This window comes from Salmo salar, chromosome ssa09, assembly GCF_905237065.1.
Source record: "Salmo salar chromosome ssa09, Ssal_v3.1, whole genome shotgun sequence".
Classification (NCBI taxonomy): Eukaryota; Metazoa; Chordata; class Actinopteri; order Salmoniformes; family Salmonidae; genus Salmo; species Salmo salar.
This window is the reverse complement of record NC_059450.1, coordinates 71,132,083-71,155,494: the sequence shown is the minus strand read 5'-3', so window position 1 is coordinate 71,155,494 and position 23,412 is coordinate 71,132,083. Positions and strand designations below refer to the sequence as shown.

General features: G+C 43.1%; 2 protein-coding genes across 6 annotated transcripts in view; both read right to left on the bottom strand.

Moving 5' to 3' along the window:
- Positions 1–16,423, bottom strand: part of LOC106611722 (rho guanine nucleotide exchange factor 6) — a 30,792-nt gene extending 14,369 nt beyond the window's left edge. For 2 of the 3 annotated variants that reach the window (XM_014212226.2, XM_014212227.2), the window contains exons 1-8: positions 16,117–16,423; positions 10,424–10,507; positions 6,201–6,285; positions 2,996–3,114; positions 2,525–2,729; positions 2,329–2,381; positions 2,084–2,178; positions 1,792–1,887 (exon numbers count right to left, since the gene is read on the bottom strand). In XM_014212226.2, the coding sequence (XP_014067701.2) occupies positions 1,792–1,887; positions 2,084–2,178; positions 2,329–2,381; positions 2,525–2,729; positions 2,996–3,114; positions 6,201–6,285; positions 10,424–10,507; positions 16,117–16,281 (902 nt within the window). In that variant the 5' untranslated portion in view covers positions 16,282–16,423. Of the gene's footprint in view, positions 1–1,791; positions 1,888–2,083; positions 2,179–2,328; positions 2,382–2,524; positions 2,730–2,995; positions 3,115–6,200; positions 6,286–10,423; positions 10,508–10,718; positions 11,084–16,116 lie in introns of those variants that run through there. The other variant, XM_014212229.2, reaches the window with a different exon arrangement.
- Positions 16,424–16,824: 401 nt separating this feature from the next.
- LOC106611724 (RNA-binding motif protein, X chromosome) lies at positions 16,825–22,050 on the bottom strand. 3 transcript variants are annotated; one of them, XR_001330147.2, is made up of 10 exons: positions 21,746–22,050; positions 20,908–21,033; positions 20,488–20,594; positions 20,260–20,395; positions 19,917–20,057; positions 19,690–19,804; positions 19,453–19,569; positions 19,283–19,374; positions 17,040–17,128; positions 16,825–16,950 (listed from the first exon to the last, which is right to left on the bottom strand). XR_001330147.2 is itself a non-coding variant. In XM_014212232.2 (9 exons), exons 2-9 carry the CDS (start codon positions 21,014–21,016, stop codon positions 18,426–18,428), a joined length of 1,134 nt encoding a protein of 377 aa, XP_014067707.1. In that variant the 5' UTR covers positions 21,017–21,033; positions 21,746–22,050; the 3' UTR covers positions 18,109–18,425. The 3 variants fall into 3 exon arrangements, 2 of the variants coding, with proteins under 2 accessions (XP_014067707.1, XP_014067711.1); XM_014212232.2 differs by lacking the exons at positions 16,825–16,950; positions 17,040–17,128 and adding an exon at positions 18,109–18,742; XM_014212236.2 differs by lacking the exons at positions 16,825–16,950; positions 17,040–17,128 and adding an exon at positions 18,109–18,742 and having other exon boundaries at positions 19,917–20,030.
- Positions 22,051–23,412: the final 1,362 nt, after the last annotated feature.

Below are 23,412 nucleotides of genomic sequence, written 5' to 3'. Positions count from 1 at the left end.
TAATTAAAGAAGCAATAAAACTGGCCTTCTTTAGACTAGCTGAGTATCTGGAGCATCAGCGTTTGTGGGTTCGATTACAGGCTCAAAGTGGCCAGAAACAAAGACCTTTCTCCTGAAACTCATCAGTCTATTCTTGTTCTGAGAAAAGAAGGCTATTCCATGCGAGAAATTGCCAAGAAACTGAAGATCTCGTACAACACTGTGTACTACTCCCTTCACAGAACAGCGCAAACTGGCTCTAACCAGAATAGCAAGAGAATTTCTAAGTGACCTCAAACCTTTGAACGGTACACACACACACATATTTCCTTTATTATCCGCCAACCCTACCACCCCTCACCCAATTGTAGCAAACTTGTGAACAACAACGCTTAGGCCTGTATTTCCAGCTTTTACATACTATATACATTTTATGGTGCATCCTGTTTCCATTGATCATCCTTGAGATGTTTCTACAACTTGATTAGAATCCACCTGTGGTAAATTCAATTGATTGGACATGATTTGGAAAGGCACACACCTGTCTATGTAAGATCCAACAGTTGACAGTGCATGTCAGAGCAAAAACCAAGCCATGAAGTTGAAGGAATTGTCCGTAGAGCTCCGAGACAGGATTGTGTCGAGGCACAGATCTGGGGAAGGGTACCAAAAAAATGTCTGCAGCATTGAAGGTCCCCAAGAACACAGTGGCAACCATCATTCTTAAATGGAAGAAATTTGGAACCACTAAGACTCTTCGTAGAGCTGGCCGCCCGGGCAAACTGAGGAATTGGGTGAGATGGGCCTTGTTCAGGGAGGTGACCAATAACTCGATGGTCACTCTGACAGAGCACCAGAGTTTCTCTGTGGAGATGGAAGAAACTTCCAGAAGGACAACCATCTCTGCAGCACTCCACTAATCAGTCCTTTATGGTAGAGCGACCAGACGGAAGCCACTCCTCAGTAAAAGGCACATGACAGCCCGCTTAGAGTTTGCCAAAAGGCACCTAAAGTCTCACAGACCATGAGAAACAAGATTCTCTGGTCTCATGAAAATAAGATGGAACTCTTTGGCCTGAATGCCAAACGCCAAGTCTGGAGGAAACCTGGCACCATCCCTACGGTGAAGCATGGTGGTGGCAGCATTATGCCGTTTGGACGTTTTTCAGTGGCAGAGACCGGGACACTAGTCAGGATCGAGGGAAAGATGAACAGAGCAAAGTACAGAGAGACCCTTGATGAAAACCTGCTCCAGAGCGCTCAGGACCTCAGACTGGGGCGACAATTCACCTTCCAATAGGACAACAACCCTAAGCACACAGCCAAGACAATGCAGGAGTGGCTTCGGGACAAGTCTATGAATGTCCTTGAGTGGCCCAGCCAGAGCCCGGAGCTGAACCCGATCGAACATCTCTGGAGAGACCTGAAAATAGCTGAGAAGCGACACGCCCCATCCAACCTGACAGAGCTTGAGAGGATCTGCAGAGAACAATGGAAGAAACTCCCCAAATACAAGTGTGCTAAGCTTATAGCATCATATCCAAGAAGACTCGAGGCTGTATTCGCTGCCAAAGGTACTTCAAAAAAGTACTGAGTAAAGAGTCTGAATACTTATGTAAATGTGATATTTCCTTTAAAAAAAAAAACAGTTTTTATACATTTGCAAAAATGTATAAAAACCAGTTTTTGCTTTGTCATTATGGGGTATTGGGTGTAGATTGATGAGGGGAAAAAAACGATTTAATCCATTTTAGAATAAGGCTGTAACGTAATAAAATGTCTGAATACTTTCCGAATGCACTGTACACTTACTTGGTGCACTCGTCCAGAGCAAGAACCAGACCCTGCTGGAAGGGGAGGATCTCCTCCAGGTTACCACTCAGACTGCCACTGTCTGTAATGCTCAGCCTGGACACCACACAGCAGAGAACATATAATTACAATGAGTAGAACAGATATACCCATTAAAAACAACAGCATGTTGCATGGGTCATTCGGAGAGATTCACAATGCCACAAGGCTCTTTAGAAACTGGTATTTCAAGATGTATCTAAACAGTTTGAATCTGAATGAATTGACCCCCATCCTTGTTCGCGGAGCTTACTTGTCGCTGGCCTTTAGAGGTCGTAGGTAACAGCTCAACATTGTCTGCAGCTCCTTGACAAACTCCCTCTCATGCTCCAGGATGTCCTGCACCACCTGAGAAAGATCATTTAAATAACCCACATCCTATTCGAGACAGAAACGCTGACACAGCTTAATTAAACTGTTCCCCTAAGCAAAGCTATAGTGGCCCAGTGCATATGGAGCTGTAGAAAAGTGAGATCCAATGGGACAGGGCCCACTCACCACACTGTAGTAGTTCTTGGTCAGTTGAGATGCTTTAGGAGACACAGGTTTATCTGCAGGAAGTAAGGTAGTCGGGGGCGAAGTTACAGAGCAGCAAACAGCACACAGAATGAGTGGTGGTGTTCTGCTAAGCATCATAATCTAGTCTGGTGTTTGTCCAGCATGGTACCATAGACTCTTTCCCAGCCCTACTCACCACAGGGCTTGACCTCGCGGACATAGTTGCTGGGGAACCAGCCCGTCTTGCCGTTGAGCGAGCCCTCCCACCAGCCGCCCTCCTCCTGGCGCGACACACTGATCAGGTCTCCCTTGTTGAAAGACAGCTCATCCTCGTTGTTCTGCTTGAACTGGAAGCGCGCCTTCACCAGCACCAGCCCGCCTCCGCCGTTCTCCGACATCTCCTGGTTGCGTAGAATAGTTGTCAGTTACTGACTCGTATACAATCTAACCAATCAGGAAAGTTAGATTTATTATGCATTTATGTAATTTGTGAGCCGAGTGTACAAGCCGTTCAGGACAGGCGTACAGGAGTGTGAATATATTTGTAATTACTGGTTAACAGCACATGCTACAAAAAAGGTTCCAATTAGGTCCGTTTCACTGTCAGGGTCATCCTTTTACAAACACGGAATTACATACAAACGAGTAATGTGACTGAGTGTCTTACCGCTGGTTTGGATTGTCTGCGCAGGGACTTGGACCTGGAAGAGGTGTGTGTGTGTGAGGTGGTGGACTGGCTAGGAGCAGGTGTGCCGGACTGGGGACATGACCTCTCAGTGCCACAGTCTGTGGAGGAGAACACACACACACACACACACAAACAAACACACACACCTTAAATAGTTAATTATGATCCACCATGTAGCAATTTGACTGCAAAGGACTCAGAGGTTATATAAATGTTTGAGTCTGTCCTTGAATACAACAACTTACATCATTATTTTAATCAAGTACAAAATCACTTTCATTTCTACATTTACACTACTCATAACAGATGAGATGACAGAAATACTTGTCTTTCGCGCACACACACACACACACACACACTTCAGTCGTCAGGTTAAATGGATTTCAGACTGTTGAAGCATTGGGCTGTGCAGTGCTAGCAGCTTGTTGATGACAATGTGTTTCAGTGCAAGCTGTTCGCTCTGCGGAGTCCCCAAGGGACAGTGGGCACACAGATGTCTGCAGTGCCTAGCTGACATAATCACCTCACATCACCTTAACTAGCACACACTGATCCCAGACCAGCCACCGAACACAGACAAGCTGAGAAACCTTGATGTATATTATCATTGACCAACATCAATGACGTAATGACTCATTATACCTCAAATGTGCTCAATTAAACAGAAGGCGTGGATGGTAGTTTGAGTTGGACAATAACACTGGCAGGTAGACAAAATCATCTTCAAAGAGCTGACTAATAAACTCTTCTCAGTATTTTCTGACAGGAGTCATCTGGTGAGAGGACTCCCTTGCAGGCACAGTGATGCACTAGCTTCTAGCCCCAGCAGTACCAACAGAGCTGGGCATGTCTCTGCCACAACCGATTCCAATGCCAGCTGCAAAACCTAAGTCAACAACTACACTAAACAAAAATATAAAAACGCAACATGTAAAGTGTTGCTCCCATGTTTCATGAGTTGTAATTTTAAAAAAATCCCATAAAAGTTCCAAACGCACCAAAAGCTTATTTCGCTCAAACACTGAGGAGTATTTCTGTCTATAATGAAGCCCTTTTGTGGGGAAAAACTCATTCTGATTGGCTGGGCCTGGCTCCCCAGTGGGTGGGCCTATGCCCAGTCATGTGAAATCTATAGATTAGGGCCTAATGAATTCATTTCAATTGACTGATGTCCTTATATGAACTGTAACAAAGTAAAATCTGAAATTGTTGCAAGCTGCATTTATATTTTTGTTCAGTGTATGTGGACCCATTAGCCATCCATTCCAACTGAGCCAACACACTATTAGATCAATACTTGGATCGATGTCCGGAGGTGACAGGGAATACTTTCTAAATGAACCAACACACCACTTTACGTGAAACATTTGCATCCTTGTCGGCTGGTACCGAATCTACGTCCACTATCCAACGAGGGAAAGTGTCCTGGAGTAGAACCTTCATTTTTTATCTCCTTTTAGTATAGGAGCAGATCATCACCAAGCTATTTATACATGTTTTGATAGAGAACCAACCATCTGGAAGGCAGGATTAGCTATATATCCTATTAGTCACACAGACCATTATAATGAGAATTTGATAAAGAGATTGGCAGAGGTATTGCTACAGTCTGGAAATGACTGGATCATGTTTTTATTCAACCTTTTAGACCTGAGAATAGATTTTTTTTTTAAAGACATTTTCCAAGGTAGATCTGGTCATGTAGGCTACAGGAAAGCCCTGTCCAGATATAAATAACTGGTGTGCTTTGGTGGTTCAGAGTTCTCCTTTAACAATTGGAGGGCACTCCATACATATATCCATACTGGTTAAGCCAACTATTTCTAGGGCACCGCCAAGAGTCAGTGCCAACCTGGACATCACCCTCATTCCCCATCCCTTTACAACTGCAGAGAGAGAAAAAAGAAGAAAAAAGAAGAGTGCAAACGGCGGTATAGAAGGAATGCTTGTGTTTCTCTTAGCTGTGAGTATTCCACATCCCTTTACACATGCAGTGAGATGCCCAGACAAGCCCTGTACTGTAGTCAGCAGCTCCATCCTCGTGGCCTGGCCACCGATACTTCTCGCAGCTGCACTGTCAGAACGTGCACACAACCACACAGGAACACAGGGAGAGGGACACAGTACTGAGGCCTGTCAGAGGATCATGATAAGCAGAAACACAGAGAGAGATGCCTCTTCTCGAACCCATTAAAGAGCGTGTGACTAACCCAGCCCAAATCAACAGCGCTAGATTTTGAAGACTATTCCATTTCAAGCTGAGGGAGCGAGAGATTCTGGTCCAATCGTCATGCTCGGCCTTAGCATCGATGCTCTCTGATGAGGATTGGCGCTAAGACAACTTCAAACACATAACGACACTATTGGATACAGTCAAGTGATGGCTTTTAGAATTAGCAGCAAAAGCTTTGCGCTAGCAGAAAGTCAAACAGTGTATCGATTGGAGTGACTGTGCCAGCTTGCTGTTTATCACGTGAATGTCTTACAGCCTAGCTGCACTGTTGCTTTGACATGAAATACCATTTCATCATATTGACAATGAGCTGTCTGCCATGTAAATTCCCTTCCTACAACTGTCTTATTCAAGCTGAGCCAGGTGTCTTCTAATGCAATGTTACAGAAAAGAGCGAGGCATGTTCAGTAGGACATGAGAGCCATGGTAGTCATCACAGTAAATACGGTACTCCGCAGGAGGCCCTTAGAAACAGACACACAGCCATGCCAGCTGTATGTGAACAGGGCACCTTTTAAGATTCACCAGGCCTACTGGGACCAAAAATGACACATGCATATTCATTTTACACAAGAGTGTATTTTAAACCACAACGTTGAATGCGGTCATTGTGAGTCTCAGCACTACACAGTTCACACACTAACGCGTAGCTGTAAAATGATTCCGTTTTCTACTAGAGCTTACAGCGTGTGAGGGCAGACAGGTTAGTCACGCAAACGTAGCATACACATCAATGATTACAATATTGCATGATAATGAAGGCAGGCGAGTACATTTTATTTGGGCCTAAACCTTAAGCTCATTATGGTCTTATTCAGTGGGGTACAACGTTTACCACCTTAAAAATAGAAATAATGTGTGGAGTAGGAATGTCTGTTTTACCCAGTGCATTTCTATCCGACTGTTTTGTAGCACTGCATCCTCCTGAATAAGGCCCATCAGTCTACTTACCTTGGGTGGCGAAGCTGACTCCCAGCAGAGTGGTCAACACTTTGTTAAAGTTCTCCCCAGTGTACAGGCACTCTGGTTCAAATCCCTGGCAGGAGAGGAGACCCACACAAAAAAGACACTTTCAATTCAAAAACAAAATACCTGGCTGCTCATATGACTGACTAAAATCAGCAGGGGAAAAGAAGTAGGTATAAAATCATTAGCAACAAAGATGTAGGAGATCCTGCTTGGCTGATTATCACACAGAGAGAATCCTTACTGCAGCCCAGCAACAACACACAATAAGATGTGACTTACACACAAGAAGACGGAGAGAAAAACAGACATGTTGAATGTGACCCATATTTTTCGTGGCCTAGTGGTTTTGATAATGAAACAGACGGTTCTCTCCTCATTTCGGGCGTTCCTGAGTGGTGCAGCCATCTAAGGCACTGCATCTCAGTGCAAAAGGCGTCACTACAGACCCTGGTTCGATTCCAGGCTGTATCACAACCCGCTGTGATTGGGAGTCCCATAGGGCGGCGCACAATTGGCCCAGCGTCGTCCGGGTTAGGGTTTAACCAGGGTAGGCAGTCATTGTAAATAAGAATTTGTTCTTAACTGACTTGCCTAGTTAAAGAAAGGTTAAATAAAAAAAAATGTCCTTGGATGCACGCCGAGCTCTCGCTCGCTCTGTCTGTCTGTCTCCCGGGCCTCAGACAGCCAGTTATCCACTTTCCTCTAGCGGCTATGGTTTCACATTTGAATTTAAACATAATAGTAGTAGGACACGAGGCATCTGTTCACTATCTAGCCCTTCAGAGCCAACGCGGCTGACTGACTCATGCATAGTCTTTTCAAAGCTGAAGTCTGGCCTATCTGGTAACCATGGCAAGACGACAGACTGAGGCAGCGTCTGATATTGAGATGTATCAATCTGTTGTTGTTGTCAAAAATGAACAAGCATCTACAGAAAAATGAAGCACGGATACAAACATTAAAACAGTGACATAAAAGTTTAACAATCTGAAGCTAACATATGACACAGGAATCAAACTTGTTTGTTTCTGTCAAAAAGCCTTGAGCAGGGCCAGGGTAGTATGTGACTCACAGGCGTTACAACTGTATATGTCTATAAAAATAACAATACTGTAGGCTCAGGATGCATAACTCGTCAAGTTAGCCGTCACTCAAGCCGTCGCTGCTGCTTCCCATTTCTGCAGTTCGGAACAGAAGTGAAAGTTGTGTGAATGTGGTCTTTGTCCAGTCACATGACAGCCCCATGGCTGTGGTTAAGAAAAATTGAGTGAGAGAGGGTGACTGGCCAGAGTATGAACTACAATGGTCCGGAAAAAGTCAAGAAGACACATTGTACAGGGGCTTTCCAAATCCTTACGGTCGTGAGCTCCTGAACTGCCCCAAAGCCTCTAATTATGGAGAAGTGCGATCGCTGCAAGAAAGCAGAAGGGACCTCCCAAACCAACAACAGACCAGCCTGCATTTCTCCCCCCGAACCACTTGACTTGCAGTAGCGAGCCTGGCTGATTAAATTACTTTTTTTTTTTTATATATTTTTTTTTTTTTACAAACCAACTAATGTGATTCAAGACCAGAAACGACTGTTTAAGGGTTGGGGAGGAAAAGGCATGACTGAGGGTCCAGTGAGGCAGTCACTGTAATGCATAGGGAGGGAAAGGACTTCCAACACCCTCTTATTATGTGCATCATCACTCATAGTGCTGGAAATACAGTTGAAGTCAGAAGTTTACATACACTTAGGTTGGAGTCATTATAATTCGTTTTCAACCACTCCACAAATTTCTTGTTAACAAACCATAGTTTTGGCAAGTCGGTTAGGACATCTACTTTGTGCATGACAAGTCATTTTTCCAACAATTGTTTACAGACAGATTATTTCACTGTATCACAATTCCAGTGGGTCAGAAGTTTACATACACTACGTTGACTGTGCCTTTAAACAGCTTGGAAAATTGCAAAAAATGATGTCATGGCTTTAGAAGCTTCTGATAGGCTAATTGACATCATTTGAGTCAATTGGAGGTGTACCTGTGGATGTATTTCAAGGCCTAGCTTCAAACTCAGTGCCTCTTTGCTTGACATCATGGGAAAAATCAAAAGAAATCAGCTAAGACCTCAGAAAAAAAACTGTAGACCTCCACAAGTCTTGTTCATCCTTGGGAGCAATTTCCAAATGCCAGAAGGTACAACGTTCATCTGTACAAACAATAGTACGCAAGTATAAACACCATGGGACCACACAGCCGTCATACTGCTCAGGAAGGAGACGCGTTCTGTCTCCTAGGTACAAAAGTATCTATATCCACAGTAAAACGAGTCCTATATCGACATAACCAGAAAGGCCGCTCAGCAAGGAGGAAGCCACTGCTCCAAAACCGCCATAAAAAAGCCAGACTATGGTTTGCAACTGCACATGAGGACAAAGATCGTACTTTTTGGAGAAATGTCCTCTGGTCTGATGAAACAAAAATAGAACTGTTTGGCCATAATGACCATTGTTATGTTTGGAGGAAAAAGGGGGAGGCTTGCAAGCCGAAGAACACCATCCCAACCGTGAAGCACGGGGGTAGCAGCGTCATGTTGTGGGGGTGCTTTGCTGCAGGAGGGACTGGTGCACTTCACAAAATAGATGGCGTCATGAGGGAGGAAAATTAGGTGGATATATTGAAGCAACATCTCAAGACATCAGTCAGGAAGTTAAAGCTTGGTCGCAAATGGGTCTTCCAAACGGACAATGACCCCAAGCATACTTCCAGAGTTGTGGCAAAATGGCTTAAGGACAACAAAGTCAAGGTATTGGAGTGGCCATCACAAAGCCCTGACCTCAATCCTATAGAAAATTTGTGGGCAGAACTGAAAAAGCGTGTGCGAGCAAGGAGGCCTACAAACCTGACTCAGTTACACCAGCTCTGTCAGGAGGAATGGGCCAAAATTCACCCAACTTATTGTGGGAAGCTTGTGGAAGGCTACCCGAAACATTTGACCCAAGTTAAACAATTTAAAGGTAATGCTACCAAATACTAATTGAGTGTATGAAAGCTTCGACTCACTGGGAATGTGATGAAAGAAATAAAAGCTGAAATAAATAATTCTCTCAATTATTCTGACATTTCACATTCTTAAAATAAAATGGTGATCCTAACTGACCTAAGACAGGGCATTTTTACTAGGATTAAATGTCAGGAATTGTGAAACTGAGTTTAAATGTATTTGGCTAAGGTGTATGTAACCTTCCGACTTCAACTGTAAATAAGGTATCGTTTTTTTTAAATGTTATAAATTAGATAAATGTAAAAACCTGTATTTGCTTGGTCATTATGGGGTATTGTGTGTAGATTGATGCTTTTTTTAAAATCCATTTTAAAGGCTATAACATATCAAAATGTGGAAAAAGTCAAGGGGTCTGAATACTTTCCGAATGCACTGTAAATATCAATGTCACATGGCTGAAGGGGGATAATTTTCACTTGTAGAAAAGGTAGGGAGTACAGCTAGATTTCCTATTGCTGTTTAACCAAGCAATGGGATGCATACTGCTCAATCAGTAGTAGACAGTGGAGCCTTATGCCGTGTTTAAGTGCTAGTCAGAACTAGGAAACTCAGAAATGTCCGTCTTGCTAACGGTTTGTATTTAACATGTGCCACGTTCAACCAGTCAGAAGTTTGAGTTTACTAGTTCCGAATAGCACTTGAACGCGGCATTATTTAAGACAAGCAGTCTTAGGTGAGACCCATCAACAAACCCATCTGTGTGTTCTGTGGGAGTGACTGACAGCGTGCTTGCTTAAGAGGGCAACCCACTCCACATGGCAATCAAGAGACATGTCACAAAAATACTGCCTGCAGAGGAAAACAAATCTATGCTTTAGTCACAGCAAAACAATTGTAGGAGAGTTAAGCTTTTGTTGACTGAAAACTGAGTTGACTCTATTGCCACAAATATGCAGTATTATTTTCTAATCACCGCTTCGAACTTCTCAGCTGACATATGTACATCGTGGAGAGACCAGTCCTCAAATAAGCAAACCCTTACGGCAATGTAGTATTGTTGCGTGTATGAAAATGTTTACTAAAGCTAGAAACAAGAATTCAGGCAAGGAACTCAAATCAAAATGTCCAACAACAACAAACACATTATCATAAAACATGTCAATATAGAAGAGATGAAACAACCACCACCAACCAAGCCCTTTGAAATAACTTACCTCTACTTTCAAGGATGTGCATCCTCTCAAAAACTCCTTGATATTGGCGATGCAGTCGGCTTCGTTCCTCGGTTCCTGACAGTACTAAAACAGACATAAAAATAAATGTATAAAAACATAGCCTATTTTGGAGATAAATATATAACGGGTTTTTTTTTGGTTTAATATAACCAATTATAAGCGTTGACGCAAATGACAACTCAAGGTGGGGGAAATAAACAAAGTCACAATCCACTGTATCCTTTCGAATGTTGATATTTTACAGTTTAACAAAGTAACGGTGGACTCTTCCTACGTCTCTCTTTCAGGCATATTGTGTCGGTTTCAAGACAACTGGGAACTCGGAAATCTTTAAATCGAACTTCCGTGCGTTCTAGACAACTGGGAAGTCGGAAAAACGAGCTCTGATTGGGAAAAAGTTGTTTAGAACGGTCAACTTCAATTTCAATGTCCGGGGCTTCATCGGCATGGGAAACATATGTTTACATTGCCAAAGCAAGTGAAATAGATAATAAACAAACGGGAAATAAACTATAGAAAAAGAACAGTTAAACATTTACAAAAGTCGGAATTCCAAAACGGAAATTCAGGCATCTTCCTAGAGTTCTGACTTTTCGACATAAATATCTCTGACGTCACGATTTTACTATTCCCCCGAGTTCCCAGTTGTCTTGAACGCAGAAATATAACCACCACTCGCTCAACGGGGTGGTTGCACCAGGAAGCAAGCCTTTGAGGAGGAAGTGACGATGACCTCTCGCTGCGTTTCATAAATACCCACAGATTAGCCATTACATTGACCAGATACTGAGGTGGTCGCTCTAACGATGAAAATACGTTTCTTAAAAAATGGAAGGCAGTGGGAAGGTGCAAGTTCAAGCGGGACCATTCTAGCCAATGAGAGGGCAGATACGTGCGTGAACAACAGGCACAATCCAATATAAAGTGTTTTTGTCTCAGTGGCCGGGATGTACACTCGTAACAAATTTTTCTTCGAAATTTATATTCGATCAAATAAGCCGCACGTAGCAAATAAACCATTCATTTTCTTTATTGACCAACTTCGACACTCATTGACCTCCATACAAAAACTCCTCACTTGATGAGTAAAGAGAAAAAAAACACCTGCTGGGGAAGACAGATTTTGGGCCCATCATACCTGCTTCGCCTCTTCCCCTCGGATTATTCCTCAAATGAGGGGATTCGATTAATTTGGGCTGTCCCTAGTTACCACAGACACAATGTCATAAACCCCGCCTATTTCTACAATTGATTTTCTTAAAATGTGATATTCCTCAAATGAGGGGATTCGATTAATCTGGGCCGTCCCTAGTTACCACAAACACAATGTCATAAACCCCGCCTATTTCTACAATTGATTTTCTTAAAATGTGATTTTAAACCTAACCTTAACCACACAGATAACCTTATGCCTAACCCTGACATTAAATAAAGACCAAAAAGCATATTTATGTTTTTTATGATTTTTTAAAAAAGATTTTGACTTTGTGGTTGATGGTAAATAGTGGAAACCATCAATCAAATCAAATGTATGTATAAAGCCCTTTTTTACATCAACTGATGTCACAGAGTGCTATACAGAAACCCAGCCTAAAACCCCAATCAGCAAGCAATGCAGATGTAGGAGCACGGTGGCTAGGAAAAACTCCCTAGAAAGGCATGAACCTAGGAAGAAACATAGAAGTCCTGAGTCTGAACTCCGCCCTGTGCAACTGGGTCCTGGACTTCCTGACGGGCCGCCCCGAAATGGTAAAGGTAGGAAACAACACCTCCACTTCACTGATCCTCAACACTGGGACCACACAAGGGTGTGTGCTCAGCCCCCTCCTGTAATCCCTGTTCACCCATGACTACGTGGCCATGCACGCCTCCAATTCAATCATCAAGTTTGCAGACAACACAACGGGTCTGATTACCAACAATGAGGAGACAGCCTACAGGGAGGAGGTGAGGGCCCTGTGAGTGTGGTGCCAGGAAATTAACCTCTCACCCAATGTCAACAAAACAAAGGATTGTGGACTTCAGAAAACAGTTCACCCATGACTGCGTGGCCATGCACGCCTCCAATGTGGTCCTATCCATATCGACGGGACCACATTGGAGAAGTGGAAAGCTTCAAGTTCCTCGGCGTACATACCACTGACAAATTGAAATGGTCGACCCACACAGCAACAGTGCCTCTTCAACCTCAGGAGGCTGAAGAAATTTGGCTTGGCACCTAAAACCCTCAAACCTTTATAGATGCACAATTGAGAGCATCCTGTCGGGTTGTATCACCGCCTGGTACGACAACTGCACCGCCCACAACCACAGAGCTCTCCAGAGGGTGGTGCGGTCTGCCCAAAACATCGCCGGGGGCAAACTACCTGCCCTCCAGGACACCTACAGCACCCGATGTCACAGGAAGGCCAAAAAAATCATCAAGGACAGTACAGGTGCATCAATGCTGGGACCAAGAGACTGAAAAACAGCTTTTATCTCAAGGCCATCAGACTGTTAAATAGCCACCACTAGCACATTAGAGGCTGCTGCCCTATATACATAGACTTGAAATCACTGGCCACTTTAATAATGGAACACTAGTAACTTGAATAATGTTTACATATTCTGCATTACTCATCTCATATGTATATACTGTAATCTATTCTATTGTCTTAGTCTATGCAACACTGACATTGCTCGTCCAAATATGTATATATTCTTAATTCCATTCCTTTAGATTTGTGTGTATTGTTGTGAAATTGGTACATATTACTTGTTATATACTGCTAAAAAAAATAAAGGGAACACTTAAACAACACATCCTAGATCTGAATGAAAGAAATAATCTTATTAAATACTTTTTTCTTTACATAGTTGAATGTGCTGACAACAAAATCACACAAAAATAATCAATGGAAATCCAATTTATCAACCCATGGAGGTCTGGATTTGGAGTCACACTCAAAATTAAAGTGGAAAACCACACTACAGGCTGATCCAACTTTGATGTAATGTCCTTAAAACAAGTCAAAATGAGGCTCAGTAGTGTGTGTGGCCTCCACATGCCTGTATGACCTCCCTACAACGCCTGGGCATGCTCCTGATGAGGTGGCGGATGGTCTCCTGAGGGATCTCCTCCCAGACCTGGACTAAAGCATCCGCCAACTCCTGGACAGTCTGTGGTGCAACGTGGCGTTGGTGGATGGAGCGAGACATGATGTCCCAGATGTGCTCAATTGGATTCAGGTCTGGGGAACGGGCGGGCCAGTCCATAGCATCAATGCCTTCCTCTTGCAGGAACTGCTGACACACTCCAGCCACATGAGGTCTAGCATTGTCTTGCATTAGGAGGAACCCAGGGCCAACCGCACCAGCATATGGTCTCACAAGGGGTCTGAGGATCTCATCTCGGTACCTAATGGCAGTCAGGCTAACTCTGGTGAGCACATGGAGGGCTGGCGGCCCCCCAAAGAAATGCCACCCCACACCATGACTGACCCACCGCCAAACCAGTCATGCTGGAGGATGTTGCAGGCAGCAGAACGTTCTCCACGGCGTCTCCAGACTGTCACGTCTGCCACGTGCTCAGTGTGAACCTGCTTTCATCTGTGAAGAGCATAGGGCGCCAGTGGCGAATTTGCCAATCTTGGTGTTCTCTGGCAAATGCCAAACGTCCTGCACGGTGTTGGGCTGTAAGCACAACCCCCACCTGTGGACGTCGGGCCCTCATACCACCCTCATGGAGTCTGTTTCTGACCGTTTGAGCAGACACATGCACATTTGTGGCCTGCTGGAGGTCATTTTGCAGGGCTCTGGCAGTGCTTCTCCTGCTCCTCCTTGCACAAAGGCGGAGGTAGCGGTCCTGCTGCTGGGTTGTTGCCCTCCTACGGCCTCCTCCACGTCTCTTGATGTACTGGCCTGTCTCCTGGTAGCGCCTCCATGCTCTGGACACTACGCTGACAGACACAGCAAACCTTCTTGCCACAGCTCGCATTGATGTGCCATCCTCGATGAGCTGCACTACCTGAGCCACTTGTGTGGGTTGTAGACTCCGTCTCATGCTACCACTAGAGTGAAAGCACCGCCAGCATTCAAAAGTGACCAAAACATCAGCCAGAAAGCATAGGAACTGAGAAGTGGTCTGTGGTCCCCACCTGCAGAACCACTCCTTTATTGGGGGTGTCTTGCTAATTGCCTATAATTTCCACCTGTTGTCTATTCCATTTGCACAGCAGCATGTGCAATTTATTGTCAATCAGTGTTGCTTCCTAAGCGGACAGTTTGATTTCACAGAAGTGTGATTGACTTGGAGTTACATTGTGTTGTTTAAGTGTTCCCTTTATTTTTTTGAGCAGTGTATATTACTGCACTGTTGGGACTAGAAACACAAGCATTTCGCTACACCATCTGCGAAACACGTGTACGTGACCAATAACATTTTATTTGAGAGGAACCAGGCTCTGAGGGGTGGCCAGTCCTCTTCTGGCTGTGCCGGGGGATTATAAAAGTACATTACCAATCTGGCCCGGGCAGGGGTGTTCTCTTGGCAGTGTAGCCTAGTGGTTAGAGCGTTGGACTAGTAACTGAAAGGTTGCAAGTTCAAATCCCCAGGCTGACAAGGTACAAATCTGTCGTGCTGCCCCTGAACAGGCATTGAAAATAAGAATTAGTTCTTAACTGACTTGCCTAGTTAAATAAGGGTAAAAAAAAATATAATTCACTGTGTGAAAGTTGATTGCATTGGTTTTGGAACCGGGCTGCGTCCCGGGCGTGAGCCAGGTGCCCCGGCAAATCCCACGGCAAACGTCGGCACTAAACAAAAGTGACCTTATTAAGCACGTGGTGTAATGAGTAGGATTTTTTTTCGCATCAAAAACTGATCGCTTTATGTTACGTTTCTGGACCATTCACCACACTGCCTTATTGACAATATGACCGAGCGGCGCAGATTGATTTGATTTGATTGCAGTTCGATTTGAGAAAGGCGCTCCTCCTCCACCGTTTTTCCCTGTTCACGTCACGGGCCATAGACCAGTCCCCCCCCTCTGCTCAGCATAATCGAAAATGCAGTGCAAAAAAAAAATTCTAGTTAGTGACAATCATCAGTTTTGAATGCCTTCCGCCTAATGTAGCCTGTTAAATTAACCAAGTAGGCTGTGTTCCTTGTTCTACATCTGTGATTCAGCTGATCTGTACAAAATACATTCCTGTCTGGTACCCGAAGTATAAAAAAAATATACCTGCTAAAAAGGCACAGGTTTTGCATAGTATAATGTGCATTAACCTGAATATATAAGCAACTGTGGTTACATAATTATATGTGTTTTGGAACATGTTTCGTCATTTTCAGAATGCGGAAACACTTTTCACTTGACAGGAAGTCAGCAATGCATGCAAACCCATAGGAGTTCAGCACTCTTTTACATTATTGATACATTTATCATAGTATAGTTGCATATTAATGTATTCCACGCTGGTTTAATTAGACTACTGAAGTTACATTACGCCAACGGGGATTGGTCATTTATTCAAACAACCCCTCCCTTGCGCTTCAAACAACCCCTACACTGGCGTTGCCAGCTTCTCACGGTTCAAGTTGTTGACTTTGTAAATATTACCTTTCTCTGTTATCACCGTTAGAATGTTGCACTGATAACAGTGTACTGATTGCACTGTAATGTTCTGCTTACCTTTGGAACAGTGCCGGGAACGAGCCGCTCCATGAGTTTGCACAAGACGACCCCATCTTTCAGAGATGTTTTCAGAAAATCTTCTGGGTCAGCTATGTTCTTCTTGGGTGAATTAAGCACCCCTAATGATATCAGCCACGTTACTGTCTGCTCCTCTGGGTTCATGGTTCCAATTAACCCTCCTTATTAAGCATCCCCACCGAAGGCGCCAAATTACACAACTCCACACTCCGTATCAAAATGTTACCCACATCCGTGTCACACTTCTGCTTGTAAAAACGCCGTTTGTACTAGTACTGGGTTCCCCTACTGGTTAATAACAAGCACTGTAGCAATACCTATATTGGTGGTTTCCATCCTATGCAATAACTTTTCGCCCGTCCACACCTGAGACACTGTAGGTGAATTCTGAGCTATGGTTGACTGCGTTGTGTCTCCAATTCCACCAGGAAACAGAAATCATTTAATCTGAAGGGACACATTCCATATTCAACAGAATGCTGTAGAAAGTGGTGACCACAATTTTGACTCAGCAAACAGAACTTAATCTGCATTACATTCTAGTCCAACATCTTCATGGACTCCCAAAACTCCAGGAATCAAGTTATTTTGCTTTTGGGCACCATATAGTCAACCACTTAGTGGCTATCCATCGCTGTTCAGGATGGTCTGCAAATGACAAACAAAAATATAAACTACACCAAACAATTCTAAGTAAAAAAAATGTTTTATTGGCAAAAAAAGACATTGACTTCAAGGCTTATTTCTCAGCCAGAGTTCTGTCCATGGATCTGCCCGCCACTCTTGGTTCCATCACATGATCAGCACAGGTATCTGGAACAAGGAAGCAAATAGTCTATTAAGTCTGAAAATGTTACATGTAGCTATTAAACTCTTGATTACAGAATTGGTGGTGGTCATACACGTTCGGTTCTCTGTGCGGTGGTCCAACATCCACTTGGATCCAACAGGATGGCTTTAAATCAGCAATAGTTCCAGAAGATTGCTCATCCTGAAACAAGAATATAAATTAACATCCCGCCATTTCTTTTGGATTACATAAAATTGATAACCCAATCCTCTAGTATCCCCTTCAAATAACGCAATGGTCCGATTTGATTCTCGCTCCCATTCACTTTCCAGCTTGGTTGTTAGGACATGGCTGCTCTTCCGAGTGGTCTCCATTTGAGAATTGGCATGCTTGAGACAAGCTTGATCTTTGACTATAGCACAGAAAAATAAAATGAAATCCACTGTACACAAAAAAAAAAAGATTCCTTATTATGAACATTGCCCCTCAGTAAAAAAAAAAAACCAGCCAAACATTTTTTGGGATGAGTTGAGAAAAACAAGTGCCCAGCAAAGGTGATCTCCTTTTGTGATTCTGCGCATTGTTGACAAGTTAGATGTTGACCTGTAACGTAGGTTTAGTGGCTAATTCATTGTTTATCAAAAAAAAAAAAAAAAAATACAATTTCTTAAGTTGGTGCAATTAAACTTTAGTAGACAAGACTACAAAAAAAAAAGCTACTTCAATTGAACTACATTGATTCGTTTCATTCCCTGGGGCATCCAGTCTCTTGCAAACTATACCTTTTGAGCAGACTGCAATTCACGGTAATGAGAAATTCAGTTAACAGACGAGAAACAAAAAGTTTTGCTTTGCTTACCAGCTGTTGACACTATCAGTCGGGTTGAAAAGACTCTGGCGTTTGGTTGTTGGTCTTTGGTTAGGTCGTTGCAAGCCAGCATTGTTTGGCTTTATGGTGATGACTCCATTTCCACTGAGGGAAAACTACACTGATTGACATTTGCGTTGTCCTCCGACAACCGGTTGGACAATGCAAAGTACAGAACTGCTAAGTGTCATCTACAAGCGTCACAGTCTGCATCTCAAATGATCTCTACTTGTTGATGTGCGCTGGGCAATTGGTGTACATTTATGTAATAGTTTGTCACTTTCAGAACATCCATTAGTGTTGCGTAAAGAACTTTGGTTAAAAACTTTATTAGTATACGAAAGCCATATCCAAGGGCATAGCAGGACTTAACAGCACTAAATTTACAAAAACTAAACACGCATCACTTGGCAATGATATCATCACATGGGCTGGGGAAATAAAAGTAATTTTAACACTTAAAACAAAAAGAAATTGACAGCCTGAAGATAAACATCTCAAAACCTATGCTTGTCCATGGAATTTGACATCCTAGTTTTTTTGCCCTCTCCAACTTTCCACCCACTTATACAGGTAGTGAATGAACACGCATTACGTAGCGGTCGCTTTGATATCATGTCCAAGTCCATCTCAGTATCTGCTGCGGGCAATTCCTCTATCGACTCTGGTGCCGCCGCGGCCACCACGGGGTGCCCCACGACTTGAGCCACTGTACGCTTCACGAGGAGGGTAGCCTCTCTCGATTGGGGGCGCTGGCCCCCGCTCCTGCCTGCCCATTCGCTCACCACGGCTAGGGGGGTATGGGTCACTTCGACTGCTGGGGTAACTTTCACGACCGCCATAGCCATCCCGGGAACTGCTGCCATAGTCGTCATAGCGACTGCTTCCGCCACTGCCATTGTAGGATGGTTGGGGGGCCCTTGAGGGTGGGGCGCTGCGTGAGTTACCTGCAGGGTCAATGGGTCAGGTAATTGGCAAGTTTCACTTCACACACTTTGCTGAATTATGAGCCAATGTTTTCTGTGAGTATTTCTTAAAGACTATCAATTGCAAATATACGTTTAAATCTCCAATATGCTAGGGATCTGAACAAAACTTAACATTTAGTTGCTTTCAGCGATTATTTATCCAAGCTTGGGGGATCATAATTTAGGCAATGAAAGCCCTTTGAGCATGCCATGGTTTTGTTGAGCTGCTTTTTCCTTTTAGAATTCCAGTTGTTAGAATCTCACATTGGTCAGTTTTTCAGTGAGGTCTTGATGGTTTTGTGAGGGTCGTTTCACCCTACAAAAACAGATTTGAGCATGACTCCTTGAGGGAGTATTTTGTGACACTGTAGAATGAACATTGAATGGTTAAGAGGCTTTTTGGATGTTTCCCTCGCCTCTTGTGGTGCATGTAAGGTCTCCAGCTCCCAGGGGGACATTGAGCAGTTTGTGGGAGACTAGAGCAACTTTTGTCCATTATACTTAAGTGGTCAATCTTACCGTAACCACCGTAGGGCTCTCGATAGGCGGCTGCACTTGGGCGATCCATATAGCTTTTGGGTTCCCGGCCTCCACCATAACCATCACGCTCACTAGTGAAAGAAATTATGTAACGTTACTTATGTCAACGGAAATCTCAACCAATCTTTAGAGTCACAAGTCAAACATACCTGTAGCCCCTGGACATTGACCCATAGTCATCACGGGAACTGGATTGGGGATAATCCCTTGGTGGTGGTGCGTAGTCCCTTGTATCCCTGGAACTCGTATAGTCCCGGCTAGAATAGCTGTCAAAATGGGAAAACATGCCACTTGTGTAAATAAGCAGTGTGACAAATGTTAATATTAAGAACATGTAACCAACCACAAACAGAGTAGTAAGATATTTGTTGAATGGGCAAACCCACCTGTCCTTTGTGCTGTAATAGTCATCCCTTGGTGATGGGTAATCATCCCTTCTGGACATCGACTCTCTGCGGGGAGGGGGTGGACCATAGGGGTCCCTGTCCCTGGACATGGGAGCTAAAGAAAACAAGATCCTGTAGTAATTATCATGAGAACAGAAGTCTGTGTGGCACTACGTGGTTAGTCAGTCCTTACAGCAATAAGTTCCAAGAGCGGTATTCACACTTACTTCTACCCATAGGAGAGGGAGCATGTCTCTTGGGTGGGGGGCCTCCATTACGAATCGGAGGTCCTCTCTTCAGTGGTGGGGGGCCTCTGGATGAAATCCCTTTGAAAAAGGGTTCTACAATTCCTATGTTATCATAGTAGTCTTTCGGCAGACAAGAAATGTAAATATTAATGGAAAACTCAGCACTCACAAAACAATGTATGTGAAAAAAATAATTCCACAAGACAAACGCCAGTTTCATAGACTACATGCGTATCCCAATGTAAGTGTTTTTTTTTTTTTAAATAATACTATTCATAAATGCCCAATACAACAAATCCTGTGAGTACTTCATCAAAGTTACCTCTGGATGGTGGTGCTCCTCTAGATCCTCGAAAGCCTCTAGGGGGACCACGGCTGCGTGGATGCATGGGTGGTGGGCCGCGTCCAAAAGTAGGTTTCGTAGCTTGTTCAACCTTGATTGGCTTACCATCAAGCGACTTTTAAAAAGAGATTGAAGTGAACATTAGAAATGTACACAAGCTACAGACGCGAGGGTCATTTAAGTAGATGAAAAAATGCACATCTTTACCTTCCCATTCATTTCACGTGCAGCATCCTTTGCATCTGCAGGACTCTCAAAGGTCACAAAAGCAAAACCTCTTGATTTGTTTGTTTCCCGGTCTTTCATCAACAGAACTGGAAAGAAAAAAAATAGATATTTAGTGCCGACACAAGACTAATAGGTTACAAAATATTAATCTGAACTGATGCTCAGAATTGAGGTATGTGTTTTCCCCCCAGCTCATCAAAACCATTGTTATTCACGTAAATGCTCATACTTGAGATCCAAGCAGTTCCAATATGCATAAGTTATGCACTTTAGAATCCAACTGTCCTCATACTATAGCAAGAGTAATGTCTTTATTGGGACATAACTATTGCAATGTAACATCAATCCATTTAGGTCTATTCTTGATAACCAAAATCAACCCCCCCCAAAAAAATGTACCTTCTACTATTCTGCCATATTTGCTGAAATACTTCTCAAGGGCTTTTTCGTCAGTTTCAGTGTCCAGGCCTCCGATGAAAAGCTTCCCTGGTCGGTCAGCCTCTGCCATATTTGCGTCGGTTTAACCTAACAGGAGAAAATAGTTTTAAGCCACCAGATCGACTGTTTGTGCAAAAAACGAGCATGCTTGGACTAATGGCATGTTGGGGAAAACAATTAGTCCTCCCGCCTGACCTCGGTTTCGAAACATGCCGTTAACTAGCTAACGTTAGCCATTTTGGTTAGCTTAATATTTGATTCGGGCCTACGTGGTGCCTAACAAGGGTGTAGTTAACGTTAACTACTTAATTACGATAAACTTTCTAATGTGCAATGCTATTGTATCTTTGTTAAGCTTTAACATGCAGGACAAAATGGCGTCGAAAGTGGAATGAATGGCTAGCTAACATTTCCAAACCAAACGTATCTCTGCCAATTCCCTCCAGCCAGGACATCAATTATACTAGCTCAAGTTACCTGGCAAGTAAGCTGATTTACAAACTAGTTAGTTTACAGCAGAATTACCACGTGGGACCATGTCAGTCCAAGTGCATTATTAGTAACTCAACAATAAACGTGCATTTAACAATAAATAACAACCGGACGAAACTGTGGATTCATTCAACAAAACTCAAAATGGCGACTAGTTCATTTGTGACTGGCTAGCCGTTAGTCGGATGTTAAAACATAGGTGCATGCATAAATGTTTGGGGTTTTATCTGATATTAACGTGAGTTGGGTGTTTACCATCTGCAAAACATTGTGCACAAAATACATTTGAACGGTGCTTGACACCTACCTCTACGATTTCCACAACGCGCTGGCGCCTCAAGAAAACTGCGAAACGATGGATGTAAATTTATAATGATCACGTGCTATCACGCATCCGGAAGGAGCTGGCAATTTATGCATAGTCTATCTGAAAAACCTGCACAGCAAAGAGTAATACCACAGACTCTTTTTTTATGTGCGTGTCTGATATATTTTTTCATATTCTATTTTCTTCTATTTTTGTTTTATTCTAATGGGAATACAAATATAGAACATTGACAGCGTTGAACTAGTAATAATGTTATAGGTAGGTCGCTTGCACCATTTCAACTGACACGACTTTAGAAGACCAAGAGCACAGATAGAACAAGGAGGGTTAGTTGTAAATATATTTGCCAAGAGTCGCAGACGAACCAATCAAACGTATCGTCCGTCCCACTTCTTAATGACAACCAAACGAACGACGGGTTGGATGTGTGCTTGTAGACAAGGCAGTGGTTTTGGTTGGACAGTTGGAAAGCTTGCTGATGAGTGGTTTGAGGGAGTTGGAGGTTGGCCCTTCTGTGGTGATAGGGGATGTTCCTCCATGGTTACTGTCAGATCCTGTTGTTGGTCTAACCTTGGTAGAGAAAAGTAAAAACTGGTTAGAAGTCAGTGATATAGGGAAAGGTTGACAGTTACATTGGTAGAAGTTATGCTTTTTTTTTTTTTTTTTACCGCTTTTCACAGATCGATAGTGGGCGCACAGGGGCAGGTGTTTACGGTCCTGAATTTGATGTGCAGATATGTAGAAGGCTAACAGATGAACTGTCAGTATACTCAGTTGAACTGTAAGATAATTGTTTCTCTCTAGTGGGTGGAGGACGTACAACCTGTTAGAATTATAGTACTCTCTGTATTGAATAGTTTATCAGCTGGTAAATCTAATAGGAGTGACCTACTATAGGAAGTACAGTACGTGTCAAAAGTTTGGACACACCTACTCATTAAAGGCTTTTTCTTTACTATTTTCTACATTGTAGAATAATAGTGAAGATATCAGAACTATGAAATAACACATAATGGAATCATGTAGTAACCAAACTAGTGTTAAATCAAAATATATTTGAGATTCTTCAAAGTAGCCACTCTTTGCCTTGACAGCTTTGCACACTCTTGGATTCTATCAACCAACTTCATAAGATAGTCACCTGGAATACATTTCAATGATCAAGTGTGCCTCGTTAAAAGTTAATTTGTGGAATTTCCTTCTTACTGCATTTGAGACAATCAGTTGTGTTGTGACAAGGTAGGGGTGGTATACAGAAGATAGCCCTATTTGGTGGAAGACCAAGTACATATTATGACGAAACAGCTCAAATAAGCAAAGAGAAATGACAGTCTATCATTACTTTAAGACATGAAGGTCAGTCAATACGAAACATTTCAAGAATTTTGAAAATGTCTTCAATTGCAGTCGCAAAAACCATCAAGCGCTATGATGAAACTGGCTCTCATGAGGACCACCACAGGAAAGGAAGACCCAGAGTTACCTCTGCTGCAGATGATAAGTTCATTAAAGTTACCAGCCTCAGAAATTGCAGCCCAAATAAATGCTTCAGAGTTCAAGTAACAGACATCTCAACATCAAATCAAAGTTTATTTGTCACGTGCTCCGGTACAGGTGTAGACCTTACAGTGAAATGCTTATTTACA